Source organism: Mugil cephalus, chromosome 20 (genome assembly GCF_022458985.1).
Source record: "Mugil cephalus isolate CIBA_MC_2020 chromosome 20, CIBA_Mcephalus_1.1, whole genome shotgun sequence".
Lineage (NCBI taxonomy): Eukaryota > Metazoa > Chordata > Actinopteri > Mugiliformes > Mugilidae > Mugil > Mugil cephalus.
Genome location: NC_061789.1, coordinates 20,412,878 through 20,433,527, shown reverse-complemented (window position 1 = coordinate 20,433,527; position 20,650 = coordinate 20,412,878). Strand labels below are relative to the sequence as shown.

At 41.6% G+C, this 20,650-nt stretch overlaps 2 protein-coding genes across 6 annotated transcripts in view; one reads left to right on the top strand and one right to left on the bottom strand.

Annotated features, from left to right (window-relative positions):
- The first annotated feature begins 3,169 nt into the window (after positions 1-3,169).
- Positions 3,170-6,225, top strand: LOC124998037 (transmembrane emp24 domain-containing protein 1-like). The gene is made up of 4 exons (XM_047572158.1): positions 3,170-3,717; positions 4,252-4,349; positions 4,686-4,872; positions 5,008-6,225. The coding sequence occupies exons 1-4, from the start codon at positions 3,523-3,525 to the stop codon at positions 5,224-5,226; spliced, it is 699 nt and encodes a 232-aa protein (XP_047428114.1). The 5' UTR covers positions 3,170-3,522; the 3' UTR covers positions 5,227-6,225.
- The window catches only part of dnm2a (dynamin 2a), a 27,759-nt gene continuing 12,546 nt past the window's right edge, over positions 5,438-20,650 (bottom strand). The window contains exons 11-22 of one of the 5 annotated variants that reach the window (XM_047572154.1): positions 19,558-19,644; positions 18,465-18,535; positions 17,606-17,659; positions 17,246-17,297; positions 16,237-16,248; positions 13,938-14,048; positions 11,887-11,996; positions 11,675-11,786; positions 11,194-11,358; positions 9,934-10,157; positions 9,575-9,832; positions 5,438-6,309 (exon numbers count right to left, since the gene is read on the bottom strand). In XM_047572154.1, the coding sequence (XP_047428110.1) occupies positions 6,279-6,309; positions 9,575-9,832; positions 9,934-10,157; positions 11,194-11,358; positions 11,675-11,786; positions 11,887-11,996; positions 13,938-14,048; positions 16,237-16,248; positions 17,246-17,297; positions 17,606-17,659; positions 18,465-18,535; positions 19,558-19,644 (1,287 nt within the window). In that variant the 3' untranslated portion in view covers positions 5,438-6,278. Of the gene's footprint in view, positions 6,310-6,868; positions 9,276-9,574; positions 9,833-9,933; positions 10,158-11,193; positions 11,359-11,674; positions 11,787-11,886; positions 11,997-13,937; positions 14,049-16,236; positions 16,249-17,245; positions 17,298-17,605; positions 17,660-18,464; positions 18,536-19,557; positions 19,645-20,650 lie in introns of those variants that run through there. The other 4 variants (XM_047572152.1, XM_047572153.1, XM_047572155.1 and 1 more) reach the window with 4 other exon arrangements.

The window sequence follows — 20,650 nt, the reverse complement described above, 5'->3', positions numbered from 1 at the left end:
TAATAGCAAATGCTTAAAAATGTAAAATAAATAAATAAATGCCGTTTAAAATGCCGTAATTTCATCAACTTACCAGTAATTGTTCTTGACGAACAATTGAGATCAACGGAGCTCCGTCCCTTGTTTGGAACTATTGGTGCCTCCATAACCCGGAAGTGTCGTCCGCCATTTTTTACAACGGGAGTCAATGGAAGTGTCGTAACTCTGTTTTGCTCTATAGCTCTGGGTCAGGGGAGTTATCATGAAAAGTAATGATGATAAAATATACTATTGATATAATTAATTATACTAATTGGCCATTGGTCTGTGATATGAATTTAACCTTAATATTTATTTATTGATATGTTATCATTCTTAGTTTGCCCTCCCTCTCTTCTTCTTCTTCTTCTTCTTCTTCTTCTTCTTTTCACCATTATTCCAGTAATTTTGATCATTTGCATTGTCAGAATCGCTGAATGGACGTATTTCCTTGAAAACAGGCAGCAGCGAGCTGAGTCTCACCTCGGATTGAGCAATGTGTCACAAAGTGGGTAAGGCTCGTGTCTCTGTCGCATGCCTGTGGCTTACTCTCTGTACGTTGCCAGTATAATGACTGTGTATGTAATGTATGAGTGAATACTTCCGTTTTTGAAAGCATTCTTAGTATACAGCATTATGAGCCTAACACTAGTAGTACTAATACTAATGAGGAAAGTACTAGCAAAAACTTTGGGTTACATTACGTAATCCCTGGTTCTTTGATAACAGAGTGAGGTGTTTCACTATGGGAATTGCCTTGGGCGTGACCAACTACGGAAGCTACAATGGCACAACGTCTGTCTTTGACAGACAGGTTGACCTGTGATACGGGCTCTGTCCCCTTGTACTATCACTATCAACCAACCCCTCCTTACTCATTCTCGCTTTCTTTCGGAGCTGCTGGAAGCCTTCTTTTCATCATACAGGTCCCGCTCAGTCCCGGCCATGGGATAGCGTTGTGCCATTGGAGCTTCCGTAGTTGGTTGCGCCCAAGGATAGGGCCAATACTTTAAATAGTGCAGTGCATTATGGGGGAAGTACCCTAACAGCCTAGGCCTATAGACGCATACAGTGACTTGAAAAAGTATTCATACCCCTTGAACTTTTTCACATTTTCTGACCTTACAATTACAAGCTTGAATGTATTTAGTTGAGATTGTATATGATAGACCAACAAAAAGTAGCACATAATTGTGAAGTAAATCGGAAAAGTGTGGTGTCCATTTGTATTCAGCCCCTTGTACTCTGGCACCCCTAAATATGATCCTGTGCAGTCAGTTGCCTTCAAAAGTCACCTAATAAGTAAAATTGACTCCACTTGTGAGTAATTTACTCATAGTATAAATACACTTGTTCTGTGAAGTCCTCAGTGGTTTGTTAGAGAACACTAGTGAACAACAGCATCATAAAGAACAAGGAACTCACCAGACAGGTCAGAGAAAAAGTTGTGGAGAAGTTTGAAGCAGGGTTAGGTTATAAAAAACATCCTAGGCTTTGAACATCTGAAGGACCACTGTTCAATCCATCATCCGAAGTATGGCACAACTGCAAACCTACCAAGACATGGCCGTCCACCTAAACTAACAGAGCGAGCGATGAGAGCACTGGTCAGAGAAGCAGCCAAGAGGCCCATGGTCACTCTGGAGGAAATGCAGAAATCCACAACTCAGGTGGGAGAATCTGTCCACAGGACAACTATAAGTCATGCACTCCACAAATCTGGCCACAAGTCATGTAGAGGACACCGCAAACATGTGGAAGAAGGTGCAAATGCAAAGCGCTATGTGTGACAGATACAAATGCACACCACACTTTTCAGATTTATATTTGTTTAAAATTTTGAAAAACTTACATAACTTTTGTTCCACTTCACAATCAAAAATACATTCAAATTTGTAATTGTAAGGTCACAAAATGTGAAAAAGTTCAAGTGGTATGAATACTTTAACAAGGCACTGTAACTATGGCCCGGTTCAGGTCCATCTGAGGTTCAGTCTTAAGCCTAAACTTAACCCTTTGTGGGGCAAGGAGGTAACTTCAGCACATTTTAAATTGTGTTCCTGTGTCACTGAGTGGGTTCAGAAGCATATGGTTTCCATCCAGCCAATCAGAGAAGATCAAGGAAACATTCTCAGGTTAAATCAGGGTCAAATCTTATCTAATGTGATAATGTTGACAAGTGCCTGAATCAGCTCTTATGTTCCAATGGTCTAAATACATGTTTACATTTGTTTACCACTTAAGGGCAAGGTATCATATATGGTGAATTCATTAATATTGATTTTTTTTTTTTATTACATGAAAATGAAAAAATTGAAAACAGTCTTCTGACATCCTAGAATAACACTCTGGGATTGAAATTTAGAATTTTCAAGTATTTCAATGAGTGCCCTTTGAAGGGTCAATGTCTTTATTTGTTAAAAGGTGTCCCAGACTCATTCTCAAATTTTGTACCTGAACTTAAGTTGGGCACATGTTGTGGAAACCTTATTGTTGGATGAGGTGCATGATAAATTCCTATTACTCATGATTAGCTACTTCTAAGTTTGCTTTATTAGTCAGGACCCAAACCACAGAAACCTGTCTGAAAGCAGAGCACGACTTATTTTTAGCACGATATTAATATCCAGAAATATCCAGTCTCATTTGAACACAGTTGAGTTTGTTTTGTTGTGTGTCTGGTCTTCATCTCCTCCACTAATTTTGGCTAGCTTAGTTGCTGGTTTAAATATTTCCCCCTCTGTGCCTCGCTCCACTTCTTTTTAACAATATGAGTAATAAAAAGCAGTGAAACCACATCCTTTTAAACTTGGTTGGTTGTAAACTCTTGCAAAGAACTTTGAGTCTTTGGAGATGTTTGTTGTGTTATGCAGCAGCTTGGAGTTTGGAGACAACGTGAGTGTTAATTTAAAGCCTCAGTGGTTTTGTGTCTCATTAGAAAGCTCTAAGGATTCAGTCTATCCTCTATTCATGTCTTCATAAATCATGGGCTATTTATATTTATTGTTATTCTTCATCTTTCGTATGTATGTAGATCGGTGTCAAATTCTCACATTCATCAAGGCTGCGGCCTGCATGCTGTCAGCTTCTATCCACAGCGCCATCTATAGGATATGAAAGCACATGGCAAGTACAGCATTAGTTCAGAAGAAAGATTGTCAAAAACAACACGTTGCATATTAATGGTGAAAGAAGAATATGAAAAGTATTTTTTCCCAGGTGGTGTTTTACATTACACAACAGAATACAAAATACAAAATAGTAAAATACTTTGCTCCTTATCAGCTGCCCTCTGCTTTACATGTGTGGAGTCCAGACTGCAGAGGTCGATTGGTTGGGAGGCTTCATTCATTCGGCTTTGACTGAGAAACCTGTCAGACTGTCAGGTTGTTGTGCAACCGCTGGGGTATGACAGCAAGTAGTGACAGACATACAGAAATCTTGCTTTATTGTGCATTTGTGACATAGGAGGAAGAAACGCTCAGAGTGTGGAATAAATGGACTATGCACTACCAACAACCCAGGATGATTGCGTCTGTACAGCTCACTTTTCTGGCATGTTTAACTCTGACTGTTGGCTTTACTCTGGGTTTGGGACAAAACCAAGGCATGGGATTTACGTTTCTGTTACCCCCCGGCAGCACGGAGTGCTTTTACCAAACTACTGCAAGAGACGACAGCATGGAAGTTGAATATCAGGTAATCGTCCAGGACGAAGAGTTTTTTGCAATGACTTGAAGAAAGTGAATAATAACTGAACAACAAGAGAACAAGAGAAAGACTTGGACTTTGGTCTTGTGGGGAGAGAGATAAGAAAACCACTGGTGCTGTTGAAGACGGAAGTTTAAGAAGGGGAAAGGGGAAAAACTAAAAAATATGTACAAACATGCAAGGCACATGTGTGCATCAACAGACTGTTTATCTTTTAGGTTCTGAGATTGTGTTGAACAAATGTGCTAAGATAATGTTTTTTTTTTTTTTTTAAACACAGATACACTAATTGAACAGTTTAGAGTATGAGTATAGAGTATGAGGAGTACGTATGTTAGGCTCTAGCTCAGCGTCCTATCAGGGCTGTAATTTGAATATCAGGCAGCTGTTGCCCAGATAGTCTGAGTCAAGCCCAGGCTGTGAAATGCATGTCTGAAACAAGGATGCCAGCACAACAGTGCATGTGTGAGGGGTTTCTTGGTGACTTGAAGGCTGTTTTTTTTCTTTCTTTTTTTTTGTCAGGTGATAGCAGGGTCAGGTCTGGATGTTGGGTTTGCCCTCATCTCACCCAGCGGATACCGGCTCGTGTCCGACTTCAGGAGGTCTGACGGCATTCACATGTGGGTCACCTGTGCTTTCCTTTGACTACCTTTTGATGCTCATTCTCTGTAATACCGGCACACTTAATCATAGCCTCCAAGCTGTTCATTAGACTTTTCCTTTCCAAGTAACCGATCAGGCATAACATTATGACCACTGACAGGAGAAGTAAATAACACTGATTATCTTGTGATAATACAATGTTCTATACAACTGATTTGGAGGCAGAAGGGAGACTTACACAATATTAGAAAGGTGGTCATAATGTTATGCCTGATCTTTGTATTTTTCCACTGTATTAAGTATTAAGACCAGTTGACCTTTCTCTTTAGAAATCCGACTTTCTTTCCCCTCAGGGTGGATCCCACAGAGGCTGGAGACTATCGGTTGTGTTTTGACAACAGCTTCAGTAAATTGTCAGAGAAGATGGTGTTCTTTGAGGTGATCCTCAACAGTAACAACAACGCTGGCCGAGGCCAAGATGAGTGGGCAGATGTTGCTATGACAGAGGACATGGCCGAGTACAAGCTGGACGACATTAGGGTGAGAGGGAAAAACTAAATACCTTTTAATCCGTTGCATCTGTGTCTCTCCGCCAAACAACGCCACTGACCTCCCGGTATTATCTTTCATTTTCTTTCGTCTGATGTTTTTTTTCTTATTTTCTCTCAATTGCAGGTAAGAATGGACTCTGTGCACAGGCACCTAGAGAAGAGTCGTCAGATGCAGGGTACGCTGCGAGCCTTCGAGGCCAGGGACCGCTACCTTTTGGAGGACAACCTGTGGAGAGTGTCCGTCTGGTCCTGCCTAAACCTGCTCGTCATGCTCACCGTTGCCGTCGTTCAAATTTACAGCCTGCGGCGCCTCTTTGATGACACCAAGCGAGTGTGCACATAGTCACAGTGGAAGCTGCATTGCCTCCACTGCAGCTATTACACATGCAAGTATGACCAAGGTGGTTCACAATTTGGAAAAAAAAAATGCCATGCATGCAATATGTAGTTTTTGCAATATGCATACATTGTCATTATATACATTATACTGTGCACACATGCACACACACTCCCATGATATACGTTAATGATGCAGCTATTTGGTACAGTAGAAGGATACAGCTATTCTCTCAGGAATGTTGCTTTATTGAACTTCAGATACATGTAACACTTCCTTTAAAAACTCAAGGCTCCGTTTTCTTAAATCAGCAGCCAAAACAAAACCAAAATAATATCAGAAACCTAACCTTCTTACAGTGCACTGCAAGTATAATAATAAAAAGACACCTATAATGTTTACTCTGGGAAAACATGTATTCACACAATCATAAAATGAATGGTCTCCCTGATTCATTTCTCCATTTGGAAATTAAATAGACACTACACATTGATTCGTGCAGAAATAAGTTTAGGCTGAATATTCATTTCTTTGCTATTATTTGAAAGCATTGCAGTCACTGGTTTCTTGCAACAGCACCTCGTGGTACAATGAGAACTCAGCAGACTTATACACTCACTATATTTTCTCACATTTTCAAGCATCATTAACATTTTGTGTGGTCATCTTCAGTGGTACCACCGCTCCATAAGAGAGATTTGTCTTTGTAACCCGACACTGCACCTGCTGCAGTGAGTTGTAACTGCACACGAAATTACAGGATTTACAGAAACATCAGCGATGATTTGAAGTATTTTAACTAGGCTCAAAACTGTCTGTGGCAGGATCAATTTTAGACAGCATTCACCACAGAATTACTGTCTTTTTTTAAATTGAATGCCTCCCAATTGGAATTCTTCAGTTTCACTGGCAGCATCAGATTACAAATGTGCATTAGTGCTTTTTTTTTATTTATTTTTTTCTTCTTTTTGGATGAATAAATAAAATCTGTAGCTCCTCCGTTTCCATGGTTGTCATGGATTGAAGTAACTTCACGTCCACTGTGGGCTGGTCAGGGGTCACCACTGGTTTCGACGGGGAGCAGGGCGCCTGTTCAGGGACAATCAACCAATGTTAATCACACCGTTAACCTCGACAGTAAAGAATGAATGCAGAGGCAAACTCTAGGGTAAACAAGGACCTGTTCATCTCTGCTGCAGCTCAGAGGAAATTACAGAAAAGAGCTTTTTGAACCTGCGAGAGTGTTGAGTGTTTAAGAGTGTACTGTAAGTAAGGATATTTGAAGCATTCCTGCCAAGATCTATAATGCGTTTATTAAAATACTGATACACCACTGGAATATGTCATTTCTATCCAACCTCACTGTACTACAGTAAATCCATTTTTCTTCTAATTGGAAAGAGTTCTCTCCTGCTGAGGAGTGAAAATGTTGAAAGGTCACTCAGCCTTCATCGTTTTAGATTTGGTGAAAATGCATGAACTGAAAGTGAAACATCTAAAGTCTACCCGTCTACCTAGAGGGTTGCTATCAGAACATGTTAATGTTGGTTTAGGTGGAGAGAGAGGGGCAGGAGAGGAAAACTAGAAGCTGCTCTACATGTCTGAGAGGAGAAAGTGGATTACGCAGGACACAAGGAGACACCAACCACCAGAGCCAGTCCCTTTATTGTACACACCTCTTTATTTACGCTCCTCTCTAAACCAGTTCATGTCGTTCATTCAAATCAATTCATTGCTACAGAGGCACTTGACAAAGGTTTGCAAAACAAAAAGAAAGATGTTGGTTTCCCACCCCTTTCTCCAGACCTGGAGTGGGGGGGCAGGAAAGAGGAAGGAGACAGGGTACATCCATTAGGGAGAAAGGCCCACAACCTAATACATGACAGGCATTTACAGTCTGGCCTTCTCAGGGGCAGGCTGACGTGACAGGCACAAGGGATCTTCAACACTCTCTCAGCCAATGGGAGGTTTCAAATTAACTACCAGCGTTTGTAGTTTGTGGGATTTAAGGGAATACCTAGCTTCAAATGTCTTTAATTTGACATGCTGAAGAAGACTATAGTCCTTCTGGCACTGTCACAATAAACCAGACCTGGAGGAAGGAAGAAGGTACATTCTGTCTCAAGAATCTGTAATTTGGGATATACTTGTCATGTCGACTAATTTCTATCCCCTCTAGAGGAAAGCCTTGGCAGCGTCTTTAGACAGGATGTGCCTTCATACACCACAACTCCCACCACCCGCAAAACTACTGATCAAACCAAAAACAGAAAGTTGCCAAACATCACTCCCACCTTGACCCAGTTTCCCGCCCCCTCTTAAGATCATTTATTTTAAATGGTCAAATACCCTCAGAGAGCAATCAAAAGAGATTCATCAGCAAATAATCACATCTGTGCACGTTTTGACAACTAATCCCTGTAGCAGAACCCCAAATAACAGTCTTGGAGACGTGGGTGAAGAGTAGAATACAGTTGTACAAAGCTGATACAATTGCAACCAAAAACAACAGATATGACAAATGCCCAGGTTATAAATAATGCACGAGGAGATGAAGAAATCTGGTTTCCCTACGCTGAAGTCTAATGAAATGTTAGTGCTTCTTCTCGTTTATTACGGTTGCATTCTGCATGATTTCCTCCAACTCAGCTGCAGTAAAATGAGAAATAAGCCAATTCCCCAGTATGGTCCAGCTATATATACAACGACATTTTAACACATGGAAGCAGAAAGGAGAGCAGTAATAACTGATGCTGGAAAAGATGCAGCATCTCCTCTACTCTTAACACCATCTCAGTGCTTTAAAGCACCGATCCATCCTCATCTACACCCTACAACTTCACCTAAAGTCTGATCCTCTCTGAGAGTGAAGTGCACTCTCTGCTCTGTTCTATTTGAATCTGCATATCCAAGAATTACCTAAGTCTACTCGAAGGCCACAGGCTTTAATGGAGGTCAACTGAGACTAAAGGGATTAAAATTCAAAGCTGTTACAACTCTGAATTAGTGGATAAAGCCTGCCACAAAGTGCGTCCAGCCTTCAGTCCGTCCTTCTTCCTCTCTCCTGGGTTTTTGTGCATAGTGTTCTGGTAACGGACGACAACATCCCTGTTATGTGTGGCTTCTCGTAAGGCTAGGTGGTTACAAGTGCTTGGATCATAGTGGTCAATCTGGTTGACATCTTTTCATTCTATAAGGACCATTCACAAAGGAGGAGCTGAAGCTACTTTCTCAGTATCACGCAACCCTGCCCTGTGCCTTTTAATCCTTTGCCTCTGCTACGATTAGGATTTTTATTTTAAAGCTACATTTATAACGTTCATTAAAAAGGACAAAGTCACTCAAATAAAATAACACAAGGAAAAAAAAATGTATAATCGACACCACCAAAAGTAACAACAGTCATAATAAGCTATTGTTTTTCAGTATGAAATCAGTTAGGGTATGAAAATCCAGTAAAACAGCAACTGAACAGGTTAAGTGTGTATATTACACAAAGATCTAGACTTGAGCATCTGGGCCAGTCTGAAAAGGTGGAGGGAGGGGGGAGGAGAGGGAAGCCAGCCTGTACCAGTTAATAAGTTAATTAAAGTACGTCTGCTGGGAGTCTCGTTAGGAGAAAGAAAAGAAACTGATGAGGAAATAAACCAGTAATCACAATTAAAAACTCCTGAACTGACTGTGATACATCATCTGCGCCTGATAGAAGCTTAGTGCATCACACAGGTCAGAGTTGGATCTTGTATTCCTAGCAGTCAAATGTAATATTCAAGTGGTTGAGGGCCTTCTTTCTTTCATGTGCACTTTAAAGACAGGATTAGCAGCTTATTAACATTGCTTGAATAGTCATATCAATACGGCTGGATGATGCAGGTTTTGCATTAGTCAGGCCCTCCCCTCGAGCCCCCGCGCCTGGCCTATAGGGTGCAGATGCAAACATCCACACACAAACATACACACTTAGGTGGGCTTGGCCACAGGTCTAGTCTAGCAGGGAGGGCTCAGCAGGGCGGATAATGGTGGGCCGGTGAGAAGGAGCACCAGGGGGTCTTCGGCTGCAACGGGGAGAGAGGATAAAGGACAAGGAGTGAGACACACTCACCGACAGTGAAGAAACCCAACAACCCGACGGACGGAGAAGAGGGAAAGCAAAGCAGAGACAGAACTTAGACCAAGAAGAGAATGATTAGTGAGAGGTGCAGATGGTATAAACTGGTGAAAGCGCAAAATGGCAAAGGATGCCTTTAAATCTTAAAAAGTGGAGCATGATGAGTCATGGGTGACAAAATGTCAGAAAAACAATATAACAATATAATATAATAAAACAATATAATTTCAGTATATCTAGTGGTACCTGGGTACACCGGGAGGAACGCGAGCAGGCCGGGAAGGGATCTGTGGGGGTGCGCTGAAGGGATCCTGGCCGAAGGCGTTGATGGGCTGACCTGGGCGGGAGGGGATTGGAGGGGCACCAAAGGCAGGAGAGGGATTGAGTGGCACCCCAAAGGCAGGGGAAGGGTTCATGGGGGGTCCTGGTGTAGGGCCCCTGACTGCAGGCGGACGGCTGGGGGGCGCCGCTGATGCAGGGGCTGGTCTGCGCTGAGGAGTTGGGCTGAAAGACAAATATTAAATTACGCTGCTGATTAAAACGTGCTCAGTGTGAGTGTTTAATCTAACTCGTTCAGCTGAGCTAAGGGTTTAGTTGTCCCTCACCTGGCCTCCTGCATCCAGGTGTCATTCACAGGTGGTGGGACCGGGGTGCTGATCGTGGTGGCGCTGATGTCACCAATAATGTGCAGCGCCTCCTTGAGTGCATGGTACATGCGCAACATTTCATCTCTGCGCTGTGCCTGGTCAGCTGACTCCTCCATGAGGCTGTTCTGGTCCCCAGACGAGTAGAGGTAGGCCAGTAGCTCTGAGTGAATGAAATCCTTTGCCTAAACAGAATTTAAAATTCATAAAAACACTTCATTAACATTGAATGATGTGGAACCTTTAGTCACGGAGAAGCAGAAGCCAGGAGTAAAATATTCATAGTTTTATAACTTATAATGTGTGTGTGGAAAAATTAATCACATGATTCTACATTCAAAAATGTAGACGGGTGACAACACAGCTTTAAATGGTATCACAAAATACTGTGTGTGTTTCTGTATTTACTGAATTGCTAGAAGACCTCAAATGAGCTCACTGGAATAATAAAATGTTATAAATGGACAGGGGACCGGTCACAATGAGCATGCATCATAAATTCTGTTAATTAGTGTTTTCAGGTTTATGACTTCGTGTCAACATGAAATATGCGACTATTGCTGCTACTAAAATGAACAAGACTCTATGGAACAATGGCACTCGCACCTTCACAAGAGCTTTTTTGTTCAGAGCTCAGATCTCAGTTTTGTTCTGAATAATGACAAAATAATACTTTACAAATATAGCATATAACTACATATCAGTGCATCCACACAAAGACAATTTGTACAATGATGTACAGAGGTAAGCTAGTGCAGCATTTAGCAGACCAGCCTGTCTCAGTTGTGTTGATGTGTCATTTGCAAATAAAATTCTGTAAATATTCCCTAAGTGAGAAAGAGAGTACATGGTATCAGTAACTGAAACTGGGGGTTTCCATGTCAACATTTATTTTGTAACTTGCTAAAAATATGACAACCTTTTTCATTTGGATTAAGCAGCTGTGCAGAGGTAAGAGAGGAGAGGATCCAGGCAATGTATTTCTCTTTCTAGCTCTTTTCATTTGATACTCAAACACTCTATGTGTGCATTTAACAGTGTTGCCCAGTGAAACAGTATTTATTTATTTTTTTTCTTTGTGTGGTGTTACACTCGCTTTCTATGGCCTTCCTGACTGATTGCACATCATACCTCCGACTATTATTTCTCTGAACTACTTCTAAGAGACCATAACCCTTCCCTTAATGACGCGTGTCTGCTCCTGGGGACGACACTACTCACGCTGTTGATCATGAGATGCATGATGGTCTTGGGCACGAGGTCCCTGATGGATTTGTTGATGATGCCTATGTATGAATCCACCAGGTTACGGATGGTTTCCACCTGTCGCTCCAGCTGAGGATCCATAGAGAAAGTGTCGGCTGGAGCAGCCTCTTCATTCTCCACCTGGACATGAAAGATGAAATGTAAACACATGAATGCATACATGGTTGAAAAAATGATGAAAATGTTGCTACCAGGGAAAAGGGAAACATAGATCTGCATGGGCTAATCGGTCCAGTTCTACTCAAACATTCAATACCTCTCAAGTCCTCACTAACTTTGGTGTAACTGTATATACAGTGCACAATTTATTGCTATTGGAAGACTTTGATGCTTCATTATCTATTTTAATGATTTTGGCAAGTGTTTTTAGTCGCAATCACACAATATCAGCTAATATATGTGTTCAAAGTGTAGCACAAAGTGCCCACTCACATACCTGGTCCTTCTCTGGATAAACTCCTGCTCTGAGGAAGGATGCTTTCCAGCTGTCCACGTCCTCTTGAGAATCACAGGCCAGTTCTATTTGGCGAAGGTCCTTGTACACGTTTCTGTACAGACAATAAACAAAACACTGATTAACTGACTGACTGACAGGAGTGCATTCAAAGACACCTACAGAAATATTTCCAGTTAAAACGTAACCCTGACCTCTGCTCAGTGTTGAAGATGGCAAAGGTGTGCTTTGTAGACATAAAGCCCTTCTCAACATCTCTGATCTTCAGGTTATCCAACGGCAGCATATACTTCTTTTCTTTTTCCTGGCATGAGACAGACAGAAGAAATGTGTTCTTACAGCAACAGAAAACATTACAACAGCACAAAGAAAGGGTCTACACAGTTCCAATCAGATTCAATGAGCTCTGTTCTGTGAGCCATTCTTGTAAAGTGCATAACATTTAATGAATACATATAAAAGAGCTCTAGTAAATCAGACAAAGAATAGAAATAATGTTGAGCTCATGTTAATAAAGATAATAGTTTTCCCATAAAAAACATAAAAATAATTATTCTGTCACTGTCAATGTTTTATAGAGAACAACCTTTTTTCATGTGTAGCCTTTGAAAAATGTTTCCCCCAAGCATCTTTTAGAAGGTTTGCCATTTTCAAACAATTTCCATTTATAATTTAGAAATGTAGCTGACTGGGGAGACCTATAATGTGTAAAGCCTTCCATGCTCAGTGCGGTAATGTAGATGTAGATAAAAACCAAGGATAGCAGCTCTAGCGCTTCGCCACCAATGAGCAGATATGATGGAATGCATTTCCTCTTTGTGGACGACCACCAGACTGGGGAGAAGGAGAAATGCAAGATGAGTGTGAGGGTGAGGAGGAGGAGGAGGAGGAGGAGGAGGAGGAAGAAAAGGAGGAGCTTGAGTGAGTTCTGGGGGGATGGGGTGCCAGCTTTCACTGTTGAGCAGAGACATCTGGAAGTATTTACGTCTGCACTAACACAGAGAACGGCACAGGCCCAACAGTTACATCACTCACAGCTCCACACCATTCCCCCACCTTCACCACACATACACACAAAGAGCGCTAAATCCCTAACTGCACGTGAACAGGCAAACAAACATATACGACCCCGAATGAAATCAACAAACACATAAAGTACACTCTGGATGCGCATAAAGACACACCTGGACATATATCACTAGCTTCCCGAATGCTTATGAGACTTCACATGGACAAGCGTTTACACACATGCACACTTGTACACACAATTACACCCTCCCCTCCGGCCCCCGTAACCCAGTACGATTTCCTGCAAATTCCAAAGTCAGATCCCGGCTGGAACATTTCAGCCCGCCTGCCACGTCAGTTTGCCTCCACCATCCTACCTCTCTCATTGCGTCTCCTCGCGTTATCAAAAAAGGAGATTATAATATAAAGGTACAATTTCAACTGATGTCTTGGCGTACTGGGGCCACTGGCCTGGAGTTCATTTTACTGGAGGTCTGTGGTGATATATGTTGGAAGTCTGTTTTGGCTAAAGGACGGATACAGCTGAGGCCTGAAGAAGATCCAGCGGTGAGTAAAGCAATGGCTATGATATTTGGACATGTACGATCATTGGAGACAAACACTGAGTTTGGTTAGAATAACCTCAGTTTAGTTTGAAAAAAGTAAAGGATAAAAAGATCCAGTTTCACTGAACATCTGTTTTGCTTTTGTATCCATGAATGCTCTTTAATGTCGCTTGTAGTAAATTTTAAGAGTCCTTGAACACTAAGTCCAGTATTTATCTGTTGTTTAAACAAGTCACATTTACATACACAGTATATATATATGAATATGCATATGTATATATAATAATTGTCATTACTCATAAATTGTATAATATACTATTAACTAAAGAGAAGTATTGTGACACGTAGCGTCTTTTTATATGTGTTTTTTTTTACAGTGAGGTAATATTTACTTTATATGTCCTCTGTCCTACAGTCCCCTGAACTACAGTCGCAATGACCTCTGGTTCCTTCCTCCCATCAGAGTCCGTCTCAACCCTGTGAACCCCCACCACGCCTGCCCAGTGTTCAGACTACCTGTTCATCAGCCTACAGCTGAACAGTAGTCTGCACATTGGTTAGGCTGGGCTGGGACCCATCAATCAATTCTTCATCATAATGCATCCCTGTGCTTCTGTGTTATCTCATCTATGTCCAGTAATAAACAGCATTGGAATCCAAATTCTTCTCACCTCCTCATCTTTGTACCAGGACAGCGACTCGGCAGTCAGGACAAACCAGTATTCCTTGGAGCCTCCTTTCATGATGCTGATGTTGATTGTTAGCCAGCCTTTCCTGATCACCTACAATGTAACGATGAGGTGTGGGAGAGAGAGATAGAGAGAGGGAGGGGGAGGGGGTCGGGTAGAGGGGGGTGGAGGGGTGCCAGGAGGATGAGGAAAACATCTTTATCAATCAGGCTCTTGGAACTGGTGCTATGTGGGTCCCAGCAAGAATTACATCCTTAATTCTGTGATAAGACTGACAAATAAAATGTAATAAAACCAACTTACCTGCTAGGTCATAGTAAGTTTAGTTGTTTTTATTAAACACTTTGCGTCAGTTATTAATGAGCTGCAAAGCTTTAACTTGAAGCAACATAGAGTGACCACAGGACAGTTACACATGCATAGTTAGATAAACATATGTATCTGTGTGTGTGATATGGTTAAAATAATGCCAAAGCATTAGTACGTTTAGTTGAAAACTTAAATGGGATGTAGGCCTTGTTCTCTTTCGCTGAACAGAAAGAAATCTTTAAACCAACAAACGGGCCCAGATGGTGAATGTTTGTCTCAACACACAGTCAAAGACCAAGGGTCGACGGTGGCACGCTAATGTCAGCGGGTCAGTAAAGCTTAACCTATGTACTGGCAGCTAAAAACAAGGTTAATGTGGTTAGCGAACTCAGTTACACAGTGGGTAAATACCAGTTTGCTACTGAAAGAGGTAACAGAAGAGAAGAAAGTGAAAGACGTTATTATGCAGATGTGAGTAGGTTGACAGGGTTAGTCAAAAAATCGGAACAGCAAAGTAAATATTTCAGGTGTAGAGGGAGAAAATACAGCAGAGGCTAAGTTCAGTCATTTTGAAGAAGGAAAAAAATGCCATGCATTTTGAATAAACCCTAGGAACTACTGTTCCTCCATTTCTTGCATGGACTCCCATGGATTTACAAATACATCGTTACATATTTAGACCTCTCTCCTGCACACTCTCTCCATCCGGGAAAGGATCGAGTGAGTTATTGGGGAAAAGGGTCAAATATGTACAAAATTGTTAACCTAAACATGGGAGAGGAGGCAAGAACATAGGAGCTAAACAGGTAGTTTGCCTTGGCGAAGAAAATAAACTTTTCACTAATAAAGAAAAATGTTTTCAGTGCCCTGAATTAAAGTCAGTTGGAAACATCCCAATTTTCCTTTCTTTAATGTCAATTTGGTTATGAGGGTGTTAGAGGGGAGAGGCTTTTGTTTCCACAGTATTTGCCAGTAAGATACAACTGATACAACTGTCACAACATATTCAACACATTCATGTGAATGTTTGTGATGCAATGTTTAAATAAAGATATCAGACATTATTACCAAGAAGTTAAATATATGAACATGATTATAGTTAAACATGCCAATATAAATGTGTCCTGATAGATAAAAAGTAAGAAAATCATGAGAAATTTAGATTAGATTACTTAAAGAAATCCCAAAGCCATGACTGATCCCTGTTTTAATTGATTTAGTTTTGATGAAATATGAACGGGGGAAAAAGTGACTTGATAATTTAAAATGCTAGTATGGACAGAAAATTACAAATAATGTTGCTGATTTAATGTCTTCCCACTCCCTCCAAATTTTGTTCCCAGTGAAGTTTAGGATGATTCTCACAAGGCAAACTTTTGAGCCACCATGCATAAGGCAGCAGCAGAGGTATGAACTCAAAGTCAGGAGAACTGATGCCTCGCTGGGCATAGGTGGGACATGTCCTTGTTCTCTCTCAGGTCCTGATTTGAGAGAACACAGCATTGCAACGTACTACAACGTTAAGTGGGAGAAAAATAATTAAAATCGTCTTTCAAATATTGAAGGATAAAAACGTTAGTGTCATCCAAAATGTTAAATTTACGACAATTACTGTCTCATTAAAGTGAAGAATTATAAGAGAAAATGTGCTGGATGTTACTGTCAGCACAGTCCAAATTACTGGTAACTGCACGCTGATGCTAGAACTGTAATTAATATCATTTTGGTCAGTCTGGAGAGTCTACCTCTTCCTCCTGGACTTCTCCTAGTCCGCCAAGCTGCAGAAGGATTGGACAACTCATTATGGTGAAAGAATCAACTCCTGTTTTTATAGGAGCCTGTTATCTCACAGCAGTCTGTCTTTCACTAGCTAACCACATCAGCTGACAGTTGTTCGATGACCTCAGTTCTACTGCTTGGCCTACCCCTGCTGCCCCGGGCAGGGTGTGGTTTATATCTGTGGGGTACTTACCAGAATCTCACCCTGCAGTAATAGAAAGGGGAGGGGAATTAAAGCAAAGGGGAGCAGTATAAAACCAAAGCCAAAACAAAGGAGGAAACAAGGAAGCAAAGATGAGAGACGGATGACATTTAGCAGGAAGGGTGAGGGTAGGAGATGGGTGACAGGTTGAGGATGGGATTGAAAGAAGAGGATTGGGGAAATGAGGTAGAATAGAATATTAAAGATTCAGAAAAGGTTGAAAAGAAGACAGTCAAATGGGAAAAGTGATGAATATGAGGAGGGCAAACAAGGGAGGAAACAGGAAATCCATGAGGCAACCAGAAAAACATAGATGAGAGAGAAAGAGAGAAACAGAGCAAGAGAGTTACATGCAATTAGAATTACTTCAAGTATACCACAATTTGGTTATGTCATATTTGTTGCTCAGTTGATAGGTGCAAGGTCCATGCACATTCTGAATTTTAATAAAAAAAGATGCATTTGAGTTAATGAGAAGGCAAAAAAATCAACAGAACTGATTAATTGTTGGTTTGCTTTAGAACAACATGCCTGGGTTAAATACAAACAGCAATTAATCATAACCATGGAGATAAATCCAAAAGGCAGGGAAGAGGGGCCGTTACTTTAAGTTCACTAAGGCAACTCTGCTCTGCTCTGCTCTACTGAAACTGTAAACATCAAAGCTGATTAACAATTTTCAAATCATGTTTAAGGAAACTAAATACACACTGAAATTCAACCTGAAACAAATAAGGAGAGGTACAACACTGCAGACAAAGTCCAGCCAGTTCACTACGAGGACTGGAAAAGACTAGGACTGGGTATGGTCAGTAGTCAAACTGATAAACAGGGAGCGTCATTAGCAGTTCAATACGTCTGGACAGATTAAGGGCTGAGGTCTAAATCACTGCTCGGATATGCGTCAGGATTGATCAACAGGCTGGTAATGAGAGGTGTCGATAAATGAAGATCAAATGTGGGATTGATGAAAAGACCAGTGTCGAGTAAAAACACGCACCTGGTTGGGTATGGCCCTCTTCTTGTTAGCCGCTGTGTTCCTCTGCTGAGCACTGCCGTTACACAAAGATGGACAGACGATAAATGTTGATGACACAACACTAAACAAAACCTGGTTAAAATGAATAAACCTTCAAATATTAGCACAATCTATTCTATTAATATCCTATTCTAATTATATTTCCTATATTTAAGGTAAATCCCCTGTCTTGTTTAAGGTAACACTGAATTATTATTATTATACCACTAAACGCATACATAAGACTTAAAATGGGTGGTAGGGGAATTTGGACAACACAGACTACTAACACCATCTCACACATATGATACACAAATCCCTCCATCCCTTCTGTTTGCCCACCTGTTGTTGCTGTACCCTGAAGAGCTACCATCATCCAGCCTTCTGTAGTCAAGACTGAAAGTGACGTCATGAGAACCGTTAAACAGCCCTTGCTGACCTCAGACACGCTACATCAATCCACGTGCCATGCAGAGGCTACGCGTAAACCCTCACGCACACTCACACGGGCTCGCTTTGTTACTTGACCCACACAGAGGAGGGCTGCTCCACTCAACTACATGCTAGATGCTACTATGCCTGCTACAGAAAAGAGTACATGAATTGATGAACCGCAAATAAACCTCCAACTCTGCACTACTTAGAGAAAAACCACAAACAAATCCGGGAATGCAAATTAGTTTCCAGTGCACACAACCAGCAACAAGTGAATGCAGTAAAACATAAGCTCTGCCCTTAGGCACGACAACGACACACAGTCTCTAGCAAACAAGCAACCAAGCATGCTCGGCTGACTTGAGGGGCAGTGGTACTGCTGCATGCAGGGGAGATGGGGGGAGGTGGGAAACTAATGTGACCTTGATCACTGGGGCGACCAGCTCCCCCAAGAAGAGACATGTGAACTACTAATTGGCCGTCAACATCACAGTGATGCCCCACGCTAAAGAACGTGTGGTAAATTATAAGCAATACTGTGACTCGGTAGCAGAGAAGTGGTTGTTTGTGAAGCCAGCTGGCTTGTTTGTGTGTTAATAGCTAGTTACAGGAGTCTCCCATGTTCTATGCTCAAGATGTCTACACAAACACAAGTGCACATAAAACACAATGTGAACTTAGTTGGGATCACATTGCCAGTTAAGACTAGGGTCACCAGTGAAAAGTCATCTATTGAGCCGGAAAAGGTGGGTGGAGGAATACATACTTAGCAAAGCCTATGAAGTCCTCGTGGTTGGTGTTGATGTAGGACAGCTCAATGTCAATCAGCAGCAAGACCTTAGGAACACAAAATTATGATTAGGATAGAGAGGTCTCTATTAAACACCACGTATAGAAGACAAAAATTAGAAAGCTTGGATAATATGTACTTATGAAGTGAACATAAAGTAGCCCTGACACAAACCTATGCTGGTATAGGCGGTTACACTGATAACATCAATGCTGCAAATTGCAGCACTGATGTTATCGCTAAAACACCGGCTTTTATATTTTGTCAAATATCCGAAACCACACCCTACACCCTAGGATGAGGAAGAGGAGGAGGGGGAGAACTCTTTGCTAACATCAAAACAACAAAGTGAATAAATAAGATAACAACGGCAGAAATAAATCAGCAAGTTAGGAAAATACGTTTGCTGCATCTGTGGTTGAATAACAGCTTTCTTTTCATGAGAATGCAGATATCAATCTCACCAACTGAACTAAACCGAGACAATGATGCAGAGGAAAAAGTTTGCAATGTAGCAAGCTGTAATGTAGCATATAATGTTCAATCTATCCTTGATTATTTATGCTGTGCCAACACCATCACATGAACTACCTTTAAAATGACACCAAATTACTAATAAAGAAGGGCAGGGGACAATCGCTCCACCATTTAATGAATTAACATTAGAGTTAACAGCAGGTGGTCAGATGTCATGTTACAAGCTTCAACTTGATTCAGAATGAGAGTCATCTGTACAGTGCATAATGCCTGGCCAAACGATTTGATTGACCCAGCAGAGTTTGCCTGGGGCACGGTCAGTTCCAAAACAACTGTCTCCCACAAAAAATGTGTGGGTGTAGAAGTTTGCCTGACTTGCGGGCTAACATCTTGCTGCGTCTTCTTCATTTATAGTGGCAGGTGCTTCTTTGTCTGAGCAATATCTCAACATAATATTGGAGAGGTTACATATGAATTGTAGATGGTGGCTCTTACTGTACTGTCTCTGCATATCAATAAGAAGGACATCAAAGGCTGACCTCTGCATGGCCGAGAGCCACTGGTCTATGTAATCAACATTCGAGCAAGTCACCTGGTCCTTGGTCTTCCCTTCTCTTTCACGTACGTGGGTGGTCACAATCCTCTCAGTCTCCTCTCTCAGCCTGGGGTAGGAGTTGAGCTGAAAGACATCACACACAGCACATAACTGCAGCACTGAGGGGAGATGCATGCACACATACTTGTGAGCTTGAGCTTAATAAGACTTACCAATAAGTATCAGAGAGAAACAGGAGTGAAAGGTGAGAATAAGTAGGAAACAAAGAAAAGGGAAAGAGAAAGTCAAGTGACATTTCATTGTCACACAAATTCAGGAATTCACAATCCCAACACACAGAAACAGACTATAAATGGTGACGCTAGAAGGTGGTGAGGCATTTACTATCAGCTAGTGATGACAAGAAAGCCTCAATGTTGTGTGTAATGTGCAATGTAAGATTGGCTATTGTCAAACTCATTCAATTCCTTTTGGTTATCGAGATGATATTACCAACAAACAGAGAAATGTACGCATTTAAAGGCATGGGACTGTATTTTAAAGTGTCATCTCTAGCTGATGGTAGATTTTATGGTGCTGGTGGTGAGGGATGGATGAGAGATGACGGACCAGGGTGAGTGAGGCAGAGGGAACCTGGATGACTGGGAAAAGGGAAGTCTGGGTTACTGACTGCATGGTCTATCATTTTTAGCTTGCAGTGCCTTCCTCTGTCCACAAGATGGTAGTGGAGCAACGTTGCTATGGAAACACTTCATTCAAGCTGTCAGCTCCCACAGAGTATGGGCTATAAGTAGTTATTATCCCCACCACACCCCCCACGCTATACCCCCTTTTCATCCGGTTCAGCAGGTAGCAGAAAGTCAGGCTGCCGTGTGGGTCAGCGAGGGAGCTTCACTTCAGAGGAGGGTGGCTCTTGGAAAGAGAGGGGAAGTAATGTGTAGGTGGGTGAAAAAATAAATGCTTTCATGAGCTGATGCTGAGGTCAAACAGCAAGTAAGAGCAGTTCGGTGGAAATTTTAAGTGGAGCTTAAAATTTCAGGAGGGATTTGTGATGCATGGTCTGAATGGTATGACAGTTTCCTGGAGTATGTAAGGATACAGGGATGAAACAATAAACACATTTGAAGCA